Source organism: Phasianus colchicus, chromosome 7 (assembly GCF_987193195.1).
Source record: "Phasianus colchicus chromosome 7, bPhaCol1.hap1.1, whole genome shotgun sequence".
Classification (NCBI taxonomy): domain Eukaryota; kingdom Metazoa; phylum Chordata; class Aves; order Galliformes; family Phasianidae; genus Phasianus; species Phasianus colchicus.
This window is the reverse complement of record NC_143442.1, coordinates 9,522,877-9,536,928: the sequence shown is the minus strand read 5'-3', so window position 1 is coordinate 9,536,928 and position 14,052 is coordinate 9,522,877. Positions and strand designations below refer to the sequence as shown.

The following is a 14,052-nucleotide window of genomic DNA, read 5'->3' as shown; positions in this document are numbered from 1 at the left end:
GGTGCTCGCTCTACAGATCCTGTCAGAACCAACAAATAATATCTTCAATCAGCTGAGAGATCTAAACCAATTAATTCTGGGTCAGAGACTACCCTCAGAAGTGCACAAGCAGAATTATTATTTAAAGGAGTAGGTGCTGAGTGTGTGCACTAGATATTTATGGTGATCCTCTGCAAACTGACCTGTGGCCATTTGTATTACCTTCCTCCCTAGCCAAGGAGACTACTGTGCTCATTTCTGCCTTGATCCATCTGAGTGCTCTGCTGTTTGAGCAAAGGAAGTGAAAAAGAGAGGAAATCTGAGGGAAAGAAGCAAAGGAGAAGACAGTTGACATCTTTAAGATGCAAGGATAATGTTAGCACCGCATAGGGAAAGGAGATTTCAGAAACAACATCAAGAAATATGCAGTTAGTCTCATACGCTACACCCCTAAAAAAAAAAAATAAATAACCCAAATAAACAAAAAAACACCCAACAAGCCAAAATATAATTATACATGTGTGTATCAATAGATATTTTAGGCCACTGAGGCCTAAGAACAGTTTCATTGCTCGCTTTCCATCATCCCCACAGCTCTTTTGCATCACTTCAGGATGACAAAGACAGGATGACAAAGACAGGCCAGAGTCTGTTTTTAATTTCTCTGGGACCTGAGAAACCACCCTGCTTAACCTGCGGTTTTCATGCATAGACCTAAGTAGTAAGCAAGGACTGTGCAGAAAACATAAGTGAACATGGGCTACAAAATGTCAGAGCTGCATTCTAGAGCTTCTGTGTGATCCAGAATAGGAATCATGGAGGAGAGTTAGTGAGAAGTGGTTTAAGCATCCATTAGTGCTGGGCCTAATACAGATTTGTGAATTGGTGGATAGGTTATGAACCAGTAGTAAGTGTGGGCTGTTAGGCACAAGGAAAGATTTTATTTTTTAGGAGAGATTTTTCTTAATCTTTCTTCAGATTCTGAAACACATGTGCAATTATTGGAGTCTGTCATTTCAGCTTTTATGCTCCCTATAGGAACTATTCCAGTCTATGGGCTAACTGGAAATTTAAGCAATTAACTTCAATTATATTGGTCCTCGCTCCCGTTCCAACCTCACAGTCGTAATTTTAAATGTGTCTTTTTTTAACTCAAGCAATGATTTTGTCACATGAATCTGTTTCTAGCATGAAGAGTTACACAGAATAAAGTTGCTTGGCTCCACCAGAGTAAGTTACAAGTAATAAATATTGACATAGCTGTTCTTTTTTACAAAATACCCAGATTGATAGTCTGGTGGTATGAAGTAATACTTGTCAGAAGTCCTTAAAACATAGCTTACTCTCCCTATATGAACTCCACACACCAACAGGCTGCGTTTCTTACAGCTTCTTAAAAGAGAGGACATCAGCTGCTCCTGCTCATGGTAGGAGTGGAATTGCTGATGTAGTTATTGATGTGACATTGCCTGTGTACAATAGATATACAGAAAAAAGGCAGATGTGAGACAGGCAGGCAGTGATGCAGTTAGGTGCATAAAATCTTCTTGAGATGTCTCCCACCTACTGTGCAAAGCATGCTCTGGTCCTATGGCAGCATAGGAGTAACAAGACTGTAAGAGCTTGTATAAAAATGGATAGAATTCAGCCGTTCAGATAAGAGCTGTAACTGTGTGATTCTGGCAGCAGGAACACTGATCTGTAAGGTGTAGAGGTCCTTTGTTCACTGTGTCAACTGTGAGAGGTTCATGTAACAGCCCCAGAAGGGATTGGCCTCAGCTCCATACCGTTAAAACTGACTAGGAAATGATGTGAATTCCACTAGCTCAGCAAAAAATAAGGCAACTTCAGCTTTATGGAGAGGTGTTTGGGAATTTTGTCTGTAGAGATGTGACAGATCAGAAGTCAGATTAACATAAGAGGACCTGGTGTCCTTGCCTCCAGTCTCCTAGGAAGCATAGTTCTCACTGGTAGATTTGTACCTTGTAGACACAAATGTTTAGGGCATTATCTTTGTTGTTGAATCTCTGTATTTACAATGCAAACACATTATAGCCTTGTTTACACAACAGCATACTGAATAGCATTACAGTGCTAATAAAAAAGGATGCTGATACCTGAGTGGAATTGAAACTCTTTACTTTGAATCTCACAGCCCCTCACTCCATGAGGAGCGCTTTACGAAGAAGCCACAGGTGAGCACTTGAGGATCTGGTAAAGCTGTGATTTAGTGATGTGGTGTTACAAGTTCATCCTACAGGGCACTGCATCTGCTTTATAATCAGCTGTTCATTTTTTTAATTTGTAGCCCTGAAGTATGGCAGGTTGGTTTATCAGATAGATGGAGGAAGAGAAAAATATTAATGAGTAATAATGAGGTGGCATCAGGTAGTTAGTACAGACTAAATATGAGCATGGTAGCAATTATGTCATTGGAGTAGGCCCTGCTTAAAGGAAGAAGACAGGAACCTTACAGGCTAAATTCCACCTTTCTTTTGCAGAATAGGCAGCACCTGGGAGACCTTCCCCAGTTTGTTCTGCTAAAGAGCATCAGCATTTCTTTGGAGGCCTTAAAGAATGGAAATTTTTTTTCCATCCCTCTACTCCCCAAGACTGTTCAGTTTCTGCCTCTCTGTTAAGGCTTCCAACCAAGGTGCTAAACCATATCAATGGCAGTCCCTTTTTTTCTCCCTTTTTGTGGATCTCTGCCCACCAGGAACTGGACTGAGACCAGGAGCTCATTTTGAATTGGCTGCTTAACAGCCATCAGATGGTAATAGTATCTGATCACTGCTGACCTGGGCCAGGACCAAATGTATGACCTGGAGGTTAAAGCCTTGGTATCCTATTAGCAATCCCACTGAGCTGGCCCTGAGCTGGGAGCTGCTTGAATACAGACTGTCTGCTTTTCACTGAAATGAATGTCAGTATTGATTTTAATGGGAGTTTTCTATTGCCCAAATTAGAGTTAAGTACAGGTGAGTGACCAAGGGATGTTTGATGACTGAGATGATGGCAAATACAGCTGGATCCTCCTGTGCTTCACACTGATGTTTTTTTTCCAAACATTGCAGGCTCCCTGCTCTATATGCAAAGACTCTTAGTATGGGTGTTTTCTGAGCCTGGTTAAAGAAGGTTTTTAATTCAAAAGGAACAGAAAATGTTCTTTTGGGTAGAGATACTCTTCAGGAGGTAACAGGAATATACTTTTCCAATCCTTTTTGACTGTTACACTCTCCTCAGTCCGGGCTGGAGTTGTCAGTGGCATTCTAGTTTTTCTAAGTGGTATTCTACTCAGTTCTCTAAAGCTGTTGTGATGATGTTCTTTGTCACTGTTGCTCATTGTTTCTGTAATTTTTCAGTTCCTTTCAGGTGTGGATGCCTGGTGTAAAATGTGCAGTGAAGGAGGCCTCCCCTCAGAAATGCAAGACCTAGAGCTGGCCATCCATCATCATCAGTCTCTGTATGAACAAGTAACACAGGCCTACACAGAGGTATGTGCTTCCCAGAGGAGAACATGTCTGCTAAATGCAAACAGATACTTGACTATGTTTGGGAAGTCAGCTTTTCTGGGGAGAAAAAAAAAAAAGTAGGTTTACTTTCCGTTATCGCAGCTCTTTCAAAGAAGTCAGAACTGTCTACTCCCAGTCTGGGGACTCCCTGGAGTCTGCTTGCAGGGGACCACCAGGACAATCTTAGGGACAAACCTCATATAGAAAAGATGAAGAATGTAAGTGATGTTGAATAGTAATGCCTTGTTTTCTAAACAGCATGAATGATTTGGATGTTAGTCATGAGGAAAGAGCAATTCTGGGTTGCAGTCATGAAGTGCAGCTTCTAATACAATACTTGGGCTTCTCAGGAGCAGGAGGTTGTGTGAGCAAATGGAGAATGTTCCTATTGGCCTCTGGTTGGAACTGTGAATTTTTATGCACATGACTAGTCAGAAACTAAGGTTCTCTGATTGCACTTGAAAATCTCTCTTAAAAAATAATGTTTAAACTAGCATTAGTTTAGCAACCTCAGTCTTAGCTTTTGTGAAATGAAAATTATTTAAAATACATTACAAAAGCGTCCTTTAATATGCATATTGCTTTTGCTGATGCTTCCTCAGAAAGCTATAAATTGTCTCACACACAGCTGTTTAAAACATTTCTACATTATTTCTCTAAGCACGTTTTTAGGCATTCTGTAGAACTGCCAGAAAGGTTACAGTCTGTTATTTCCGAAATATTCATTCCTTTGCCCGTGGTTACGTAGAGAACATAAAAGCTTGGATTAGACTGTGGAGCCCTACCTCCTATCCACGTGCTCATTTCTCAAATCTAGACAATGTCTCTTGCCTATAGAATTAATGTTTCTTTCATATGATCTCTTTATGGTGGGATGAAAATTGTAGCTTTCACTTTCTTTTCCTACAGAGTCATTGAAAATCACTTTCTATTTCTGCAATAGTACAATATTTGTAATAGAATGGATATTCATTGGGATAAACATATAAATCTGGATATACAGGCCTTTTCTGTCCTGTTATAGAGTATAAGGAAACATTTTAGATATTCTGCAGGAACATAAGAAGAGATGCCCAAAGAATCTTAGGAAAACTTTATTTTATTTTTTACCATGGTTGTAGCCATAATTATTTGCCTCCTTCCTTTATTGACTATGAGTGAAGCTCAGAAACATTGAAGGCAGAGATCATGGGCTTGATGTGCAACCCACAGCCAAGCAATTTCTTCTACTTGCTGCTAGCAGCAAGTGGGGCTGTTGGCAGAACAGGCCTTCCTTCTTCTGAAAATGAAGTGATGCTCTTGGTTTTACTTTGGGTAGAACTGTGCTTAAGGGAAGACGCACACATCAGGGATATGCATTTGGGAGCTGCTTCTGACACAGGAGGAGGTTCCATAAATATCTCAAGCCAGGCTGTTTATATTGCTCCACCAGTATCTCTTGTAGCTGAACAGCAGCATTTCTGTACTATTAAAAATAAGTGGGGGAAAAAATGGTCAAATTTCCTTTGACAGGTACAACACTGTCACTTAAAGATCACAGGAGCTGCAAGTCATGCTGGGTGCAGGTCCATTAAGTTTAAGACTTTGGCTATATGTCTTAAAAATGTGTTGTAAGTGAGATGTAAATGCGACTAAACTGGGTTCTTTATGCTGGTGACCTTGCACAGTCCTTGTAAAATCCAGAATATTCACATGAAAAGAGATATATATTTTTGCAAAACAAAGGGGAGGGTTGAAATGGCTAAAAGAGCAGAGATAGCTCCTCCATTTGTGAAGCTGTTCCCTTTCTTTCTGTAAAACATAGCAGATATGAAGTCCTAGAATATGTATGAAATCTTTGGAAATATTGAGCATCACTGGTTGTCTATCACCATGCTGCTTGGCGTGTGTTTGTAGATTGCTGTCAGTGTGACAGGACAAGCTCGTAGGCTACAAAGCAGGAGAATGTTTCTAGCTGCCTCTCCTGTATGTTAATGATTATTAGCAGAACAACTTGGGCACTTGATATCTGGCATTTATCTCTGGCTGTGCAGACAGTGCTGCGAGGTTGCGTGTCAGCGAAGAATCTTAACTGGTAATCTCTGAGGCTCTTCAGACAGACAACAGGAACAAATACATGATGGGATAGATTCAGACCAACTGATAACCCAAATAGTGGGATCAGGCCTGTAGTGAATTCACACAGTGAAGTTAGTCAGCGGAAAGAATGAGTTTCAGGTCTAATAAGCTGCTCACACGTGTGTGCATGGCCTTGGTTCCCTATTCCCAGTGACTGGATTGTTGCTAATTATCTTCTCACAGATAAAATAGGATGCAGCTTGCCATGCCTCCTTCCCTGCCTAGATGCTGCTGCTTCCTGCCTAACAGCCATTGCCACCTCCACTGGGTTGCTAAGGAAACACCTGTGCCTCAGTGTTCCCTGCTAAAATCCCCCCGTATTCCCACTGTGCGCTGCTGTGGCTGTGACTGCTCCCTCTGTGACCCCAGCAGGCTTCAGCCTGTGCAGATTGCTCCAGCTGCTTTTTGGCAGCAACCAAATCTGAGAATGGAAAAACCTCTCCCTGCAGGCTTCCCATTTATTTCCTGATCTAATTCCAAATTACCATGAATATTTAAAAAAAAAAAATCTCCAAGGATCCGCGTAAGCCCACCTAATAGTCACCGCCTAAGCCCACTTAGTGTGATGAGAATTGACTCCCAGTTCTGCAAGTATAATTCTCAGAGGCTCTCTTCATTTCTCTGCAATTGCACTGCACATTTACTATTCTAACAGCCTGGGACTGTGGCATGGCTTGCCAAAAGACTCAGATTTGGGATTCGTGGGCATTTGCTACATTTGACTGAGCAACTATAATATGGAGATAAATGAGACTTGAAAATCCTTGAGACATGTTTGAACTTTGCTAATGATCAATATTCAAACTGGATGGAAAGCATTCTTCAAACCATTCTTTAGCAGGGTTAGTGGCTGTGATTGCATAGAAATAAAAACACGTTTCCAGGAAACCTCATCATTTCTCTGCAGTTTGTTTCTGAGGGAAAGGAGGAGAGTAGGCTGAGAAAAGAGAGGGATTCCAGTAGTGTCTTTATTAAATGTTTCTGTTGAACAAAATATTTCAAGTTTGCAATCCATAGCTCAAACATCTTAAGGCAATGTTTTTTAGAGAACTATGCAAGTATACACTTGCTAATATGTTTTTGTTAGGATAGGGTTTTTGTTTGTTTTTTTAAATATATTCTGGCATTTAAAAAAATCTAGCATTCTGCTTTTTTAATGCCCAAATGCCTTTGCATCTGCAACTGTTTTTCAGTACGCACAAAAAAAGATTGCACGTGTGCAGAGGACTTTCCATTTGTCTCCAGGCTTTGTAGCCCATTGAGACTGGAGGCTACAGATGCCTCTGAGCACTCCTGGGGAACAGGAGAGTCACCCTCCTATCCTCATTTCGCTGCCACTGAATGAAATACAGAATCAGAATGTCACACCTCAGAAGGTATATTCCTACTTAGTAATCCTACGATGAAAGGACTCTCCCTTATCATACAGAATATGAATGACTCTGCCATCTGTGGTTTTCTTAAAATGCCACCTCCTCATGTAAATAGGCCCCTATTGCAAATGCCACCTGTCATCAGCTGGTGCATGTCAGGAATTTTCAGTGTCCATGTGTCAGAACGTAACATCCTTTGGGATTGCTGTGTCTGTGCAGTCCCAGCAGAGCGGTACCTGTGCTGCTGCTGAGTGACACAGCAGGCCCATGAGGAAGCGAAGGCAGCGCTGCATGTGCAAGTACAAGTCAAATAGAGATGTAATGAGGGCTTCTTTATTGACTAAAATAAGGAAGAGATGCAGAGAAAAAGAATCAGCGAGGTTGTTCGTTCTCAGCTCTTGAATATTGAAGTATCAGCTCAGTGAAGGAGACTTGTTTCTTCACTCAGGTAAGCCAGGATGGAAAAGCCTTGCTGGATGTCCTACAGCGTCCCCTGAGCCCTGGGAATTCAGAATCCCTCACTGCTACTGCAAACTACTCCAAAGCTGTGCACCAGGTACTGGATGTGGTACATGAGGTCCTGCATCACCAGCGGCGCCTGGAGAGCATCTGGCAGCACCGAAAGGTCCGGCTGCACCAAAGGCTGCAGCTCTGTGTTTTCCAGCAGGATGTTCAACAGGTAAAGCTGTTACTAAAGGAGATAAAGAATGATCCTTTCTTTGCAGCTGTAAAGGTAGTTTGGTGACTTATCTGGATTATACACATTGCTCTATCTATGCTAAAATACTGACACACCTCTCAGTTTCACTTTAGAAGCCATCAGTCAGTCTGCTGATTATTGATCAGTCCATTCCCTACAGGAATGTGACGCTATTTTCAGTGGTTAATTTTTCACAAGTGAGCAGTTGGCTGCAGGTGCTTTACTGTTCCTTAGAAAACAGTGTTTAATAGAAGAATAAGGTTTTCAAGTGTAAAAAGCAATTGAACTGCAGTGTGTTTCATCCTCCTGTGTGGAAGGAGTACTGATACAGATCTTACAGGGGTGATGTTTGGATGATCTTTGCATTCTTACCATTTATGCAGGGCAGGTACCTGTGCTATTAACTAGTAGGCCCAAATGAACTGTACCCCCTGAACGTACAGAGCCCACAGCACAGTAACAGCTCATACAGGCTCACCTCTAAGAACTCGGGCTGCAGGTAAATGACATTTGTCTCCCAAAGGAAGCCATCTGAATACACACAGCAGTGTAATTGACAGTATGTAGGGGATGCCGTTGTTGTAGCTGCTAAATATGCAAACACAGTCAACAGATGCTACAGGACTCTGCTGGTTCAGAAGGGTGTGGTTTGTTTATGGGCCCCTGTACAGCCTGAAACAGATGTTGGTAGCAATATGGTACTTGCTTTAAATGAAGAGGCTGAATGCTCTAATTGTGTTTATGGAGCATTCTAATGTCCCTGGGGTTCCTTATGTCTTTGCCTTCCTCCCGGTGAAACACAAGGGAGAGACAAAGCAACAAGGCTGTCACATGCAGAATAGACAAGAACCAGCAAGGAGGAGAGACAGGCAACTTGTATGTAACACATAGGTTTGTGGCCACAGCTGAAGTGCACCAGCACAGGCAGATCTGTGGCTGCAGATACCCCTTGCAAATGTGTGACCATTTATTTGGTAGTCTTGAAGCTTGCAGAACTTCCACCTGCTCAGTCTTTCCCTATAAAACGACACCAATATTTGTGCTGTATATATAATTTAGACTGAGATTTTATGTAACAGATGCTTAATTTAAGCAACTTCACTTTCATTATGTATCAGCCAATGCTTCATGGTAATGAAATTCATAAGCCATTTATTAAGTAGAGCACATAACTGGAATTTAACTAGAATACTCTCTACAAACCATATGATCTTTTCAGGTATTTTTTAATACAATTCTGGTGTTAAAATATCTAAGAAGGAGGTATTGTAAATTCTGATATCTTTACATTTTTTCCAATTATAATGTATAATGTTGGTAGGAATCCTTATTAGCTTAGGTGTTCTTCATCTCCTAGGGCGATTTATACTTCTGTTCAATCATTCCATCCAAACTTCTTCTCTTACATCTTTTGAAATGTGTAGAAATACTTATGCAGTTCACTCCAAGAAACCCACTTGGGACTTTAAATTCCCACTTATGCAGGGCAATGAGTCTTTGTCTCTGTTTTTAAAAGGAATACTGTCTTTTGTGTGTAATGCAACCTTTTTTGAAAGGAGAGAAGCAAGTAGTAAGTGTCAGTGAAGTACAGTTACTTAAGACAGCATCACTCTCTGTGTCAGTTCTGTTGGCAGCAGTCTTTCCAAATTTTTCTTTTAATGTGCAGTTATCTAGGAAGCAACAACTTGATGACAGACATGTTTCTGTCCCAACACACACTTACATCTCTTCATCCTGCTTAGAAAGTAGAGAGGAAGAAATGAATCATTCTATTCACCAAACAGCTGTGCTATTCAAGATAAATGCCTTGTAACTCATAAATGAAATTATTAGCTGAACAGATATATAAAGTGGAGATTCCATGAGGAGGAGGAAGATATCTCTGAGTATATTGGCCTTTCTTTGTTTGTTTTTCAGTAATCACTTCCTATGTGCAATTTCTACTATGCTTACTTTTTAAGATACCCATCAGCTTGCATGCGTAGCTGTCAATTAGCAAGTGGTCACTAGCTATAAGTAACACTTATCCATAATCATCATTTGCTGCCTTGTCAAAATTTAGTAACCTAAAGGTGTCTAGCTTATTCTGGATTCAAATCTACAAAGAGAAGGATGTGGAAGAACAAATCCTGACAGGAGAGTCCTGGGTTTGTTGGAGTTTGCTGTCTTCTAGACCAGTTATGATAAGTGCGGTTTCTTTAAGAAAGATTATCCTCTTCCCTGTCCACCCAGCTCAAAATTAAGCATGCTATCACACTGCAACTTTACCAGGTTTTCATAGGGAGATCTTGTACAACTGGCTAGCTGGATGAAAGCTTTATGTAGGTCAAGCGTGTTTCTTTTGGGTTGAATTTAAGGGTTAAGCTGTGTTACATTGGATTTGTTCACTTAGGCTCATAGCATCAATAAGGTTGGAAAGGGGCACTAAGATCATCTTGTCCAACCCCAACCTGTGTCCTTCAGTGCCACATCCCCATGGTTCCTGAACACATACAGGGATGGTGGCTCCACCGTTCATCCTCAGTGTCTTCTATGCCATTCGCAAGACCAGAGTACGCACTGTATGCATTACTGGCAGGTCATGGCAGTGATATGGGATAGTTTCCTACTGACAAGGAAATAGTCTAAATTGGTTTAAGTTTGAACTGGACAAACTACTGAAAGCTATGAATTAAAAGAGAAAAGTTTGTTGTATTCTGAGATAGAAAGTCAGGCAATCTTACAGCCGTTTCATAATCAAAACAGAAGTTGTGCTGTAGAAAAAAAAAGTTTAAATAAACAGAGGATTGCCAAGTTATGATACAAATATAAGAAATGTTATGCTATAAAATGTCATTAAGCACTACCTAACACTATCAGACATTTTCGAAGATTATTTGCTATTAAATCTATATTTTAATACTATGATATCAATTTACTCGACTGAAGGCAAATAATGGCATGCTAAGAAAAATGAGGTGTAAATATATAGCATTTTAAAGATGAAAAGTAAAGAAATGGAATGAAACTTCATTTCAGCTTTCATGGGAAATAGCACCATTCACACAACAGAGAGAGGAGATAATTTGTGAGCAGTTAAGAGGCTCTAAGCAGGTATTAACTAACTAGCAACTCTTTTAACACCAGAAGTATTTGGGATCATTATAAAAAATGTGAGACTGCCAAGTGTGTAAAATACTTCATTGCTTCAGTTGCTTTTTAGAAGTTCTCTATCATTTCAGATAGGGATGAACTGCTTTCTTTGATCTCTCAAGCACAGCAGTGGGAGGAGGTGCTGAGATTGTGCCCTGCAAGGGAGGGAAAGAGTCCCATTGACATCCATACTGTTATTCTGAAATTGTTACTTATTTTTGGCCCATTTATGGCAGCTTTTCCTTTTTGTCACTCTCTGGTGTTCTAATTGCAGAATATTTACCAGCATACTTACACCATTTCAATTCCTGTTGAAAATTGGAATTATTCTCACATCATCTCCAATTTTGCTTCCCTCCCCCTGTTACATCTTGATTTTCCTCATCTTCATCTCTCCATTTTTAATATGTTCCCTTTGTTCTCATGAACAGCAGATGTTACCGAGCGGCCTTAGAAATAGCTGAAGTAAGTTTATGACATTGTTCTGCACCCCACTGTGTTCTCTTATCCCCTTGGTTTAATATGGGCAAGAATTTTGTCTGAATTCTGTCACTTCATAAACTGACCCTGCGGAAGGATCATTACCAATGTCATTTACCTGGACTTGAGCAGTGCCTTTGACATGGTCCTCCACCACACCCTTATCTCTGAATTGTAGGGATGTGGATTTGATGGATAAGAAATTGGTTGGAAGGCTGCAGACAAAGGGTGATCATCAATGGCTCCATGTCCAGGTGGAGGCTGGTAACGAGCAGCGTCCCCCCGGGGTCTGTCTTGAGACCAGTGCTCTTTAACATCTTTATCAATGACATCAGTGACAGAATCGAGTGCACCCTCAGCAAGTTTGCTGACGACACCAAGCTGAGTGGTGCAGTTGACACGGTAGAAGGAAGGGATGCCATTCAGAGGGACATCGAGAGGCTGGAAAGGTGGGCCTGGGTGAACCCAGTGAGGTTCAACACAGCAAAGTGCAGAGTTTTGCACTTGGGCCAGAGGAATCCCAGGTATCTATACAGACTGGAAGGAGCAGTCCTTGAGAGCAGCCCTGTGGAGAAGGACCTGGGGGTCCTGATGGATGAAAAACTTAACATGAGCAAGCAATGTGCTCTTGCAGCTTGAAAAGCAAATGGTATCCTGAGCTCCATCAGAAGAGGGGTGGCCAGCAGGGACAGGGAGGTGATTGTCCCTCTCTACTCTGCTCTTGTGAGGCCCCATCTGGAGTACTGTGTCCAGGTCTGGAGCCCCCATTACAAAAAAGACAGGGAGCTGTTGGAGAGGGTCCAGAGGAGAGTCACAAAGATGATCAGGGGACTGGAGCACCTCCCCTATGAAGACAGGCTGAGGGAGCTGGGCTTGTTCAGCCTGGAGAAAAGAAGGCTGTGGGGTGACCTCATTGCAGCCTTTCAGTACCTAAAGGGAGCCTACAAACAGGAGGGGAATCAACTCTTTGAAAAGGTAGATAACTGCAGGATGAGGGGAAATGGTTTTAAGTTGAGGGAGGGGAGATTTAGGTTGGATGTCAGGGGGAAATTCTTTGCAGAGAGAGTGGTGAGGTGCTGGAACAGGCTGCCCAGAGAGGTTGTGGATGCCCCGTCCCTGGAGGTGTTCAAGGCCAGATTGGATGGGGCCCTGGGCAGCCTGGTCTAGCATTAAATGAGGAGGTTGATGGCCCTGCATGTGGCAGGGAGTTAGAGCTTCATGATCCTTGAGGTCCCTTCCAATCCAGGCCATTCGGTGATTCTGTGACCCAAATGATGCTGTAAAGCCTGAAGCATACCTATAAAAGTAGAAGGAAAATGGATACCCATTGGATGCCCTATTGAAATGGTCTGTGCATGCCTTGAACTTGGAATTTTGGAAGAATAGTCAAACTGCAGTTCTCATTCTGCAGACTTCATTCCTTCTCATGTAAATTCTCAGTCTTTGCATCCATCCATGCATGCACACTGACACTCAGCCTGACACAACCAGCCTTTTTCTCTACAGATTCACACCATTCTCCCAGGGCCACTGCTGATACTGCCTCCTCCTTGCTTTGCTTTGATTGTGATTGCTGCCTGTAAAGGAGGAACTGAAAAATAGGTGGATGTAGAAGTTCTGTCTGTGCTGGTGAAGTTTTTTGGCTTTTTACAATATCTTAAGTTGTCTGGGCTTGAAAAATGGAACAGCCTGCTTTTGCCCACTGAACACCAGTGGCAAACCACAAGATATCAGTCACTAGTGAACTGGCAAATGGGTACGTACTGAGAAAGCTATGACTTTTGCCACGATAGCTGTAGTGATGGCTCAAGTCCTTTTTGTTATTAAAAAAGGTCACGCTTTAGCAGTGTCAAGTTCACCTGGGTTTCTCTAAATTTGTGGATCTGTGTCCTGTTGGCTTCGTGCCCGGAGACATTAATGAACATAGTTTTTGTTTCCTTGTGTGGTTATCTCTCTGGTGATGGATAAAAAGGCCATGTGGCCACACTGATATCATTACATTTACCAGCTGCCATTGCTGCAGGAGATTGCAAAGTATTGCAGAGGAAAGGCTGTCTCTCTTTGTAACCAAGCATTTTAACTTGTGTCTGGCTTTTACTGCCCAAGAAACCAGATCATGTTCTCATCCTGACATCACTTGTATGGAGAAAAATGTCCTGCCAACATCTATCTGCCTCCATACGCTATTCGGAATGGTGAACAATTCATGTGATCCACATGGTCTGTGTGGTCCATTTGCAGAAGAATGCTGGGATATTTGAGGCAGTTCATGATTCATTTAGCTTTTACACAAGATTGTAGAGGATTAGCTCTGTGCATCTCCCACACATGCACGAATACACTTGGTTGTTTTGATTACTTAAAAAGGGAATGGTGAGTTCTCCAAAATTCTGTAGTTTTCCATCTAGTCATAGTTTCTTTCAAAGGCAGAAGAGATCAGACTATATATCTCCTTTCATGTTTTGTTTACAATAAGTGCCTTCACTGGGTCTTGTAAAACAAGAGATTTATTTGCAAAAAATAACAAAGAAGAAAGAATATTATAATCAAGTCCAGATTATATTTTTGACCACGTGATTTCAGCCACAGGATTCTGCGGAATACAGATGATCTGTGCGCCATCTGAGTGGATTTAGCCCACAAATAATAGCTACCACTGACAGATAAGTAATTAAAACATTAAAATTCAAAGCATTCCAGATAATTTTCACAGCACCTTTGGTAAATTTATCAGATAATGAAATGTACTTAATATTTG

At 41.5% G+C, this 14,052-nt stretch overlaps 1 protein-coding gene across 10 annotated transcripts in view; it reads left to right on the top strand.

Moving 5' to 3' along the window:
- Positions 1-14,052, top strand: part of KALRN (kalirin RhoGEF kinase) — a 447,706-nt gene that overhangs the window by 222,931 nt on the left and 210,723 nt on the right. For all 10 annotated transcript variants that reach the window (XM_031590658.2, XM_090143646.1, XM_090143648.1 and 7 more), the window contains exons 8-9: positions 3,342-3,473; positions 7,431-7,661. In XM_031590658.2, coding sequence (XP_031446518.2) covers positions 3,342-3,473; positions 7,431-7,661 — 363 coding nt within the window. The remainder of the gene's footprint in view (positions 1-3,341; positions 3,474-7,430; positions 7,662-14,052) is intronic.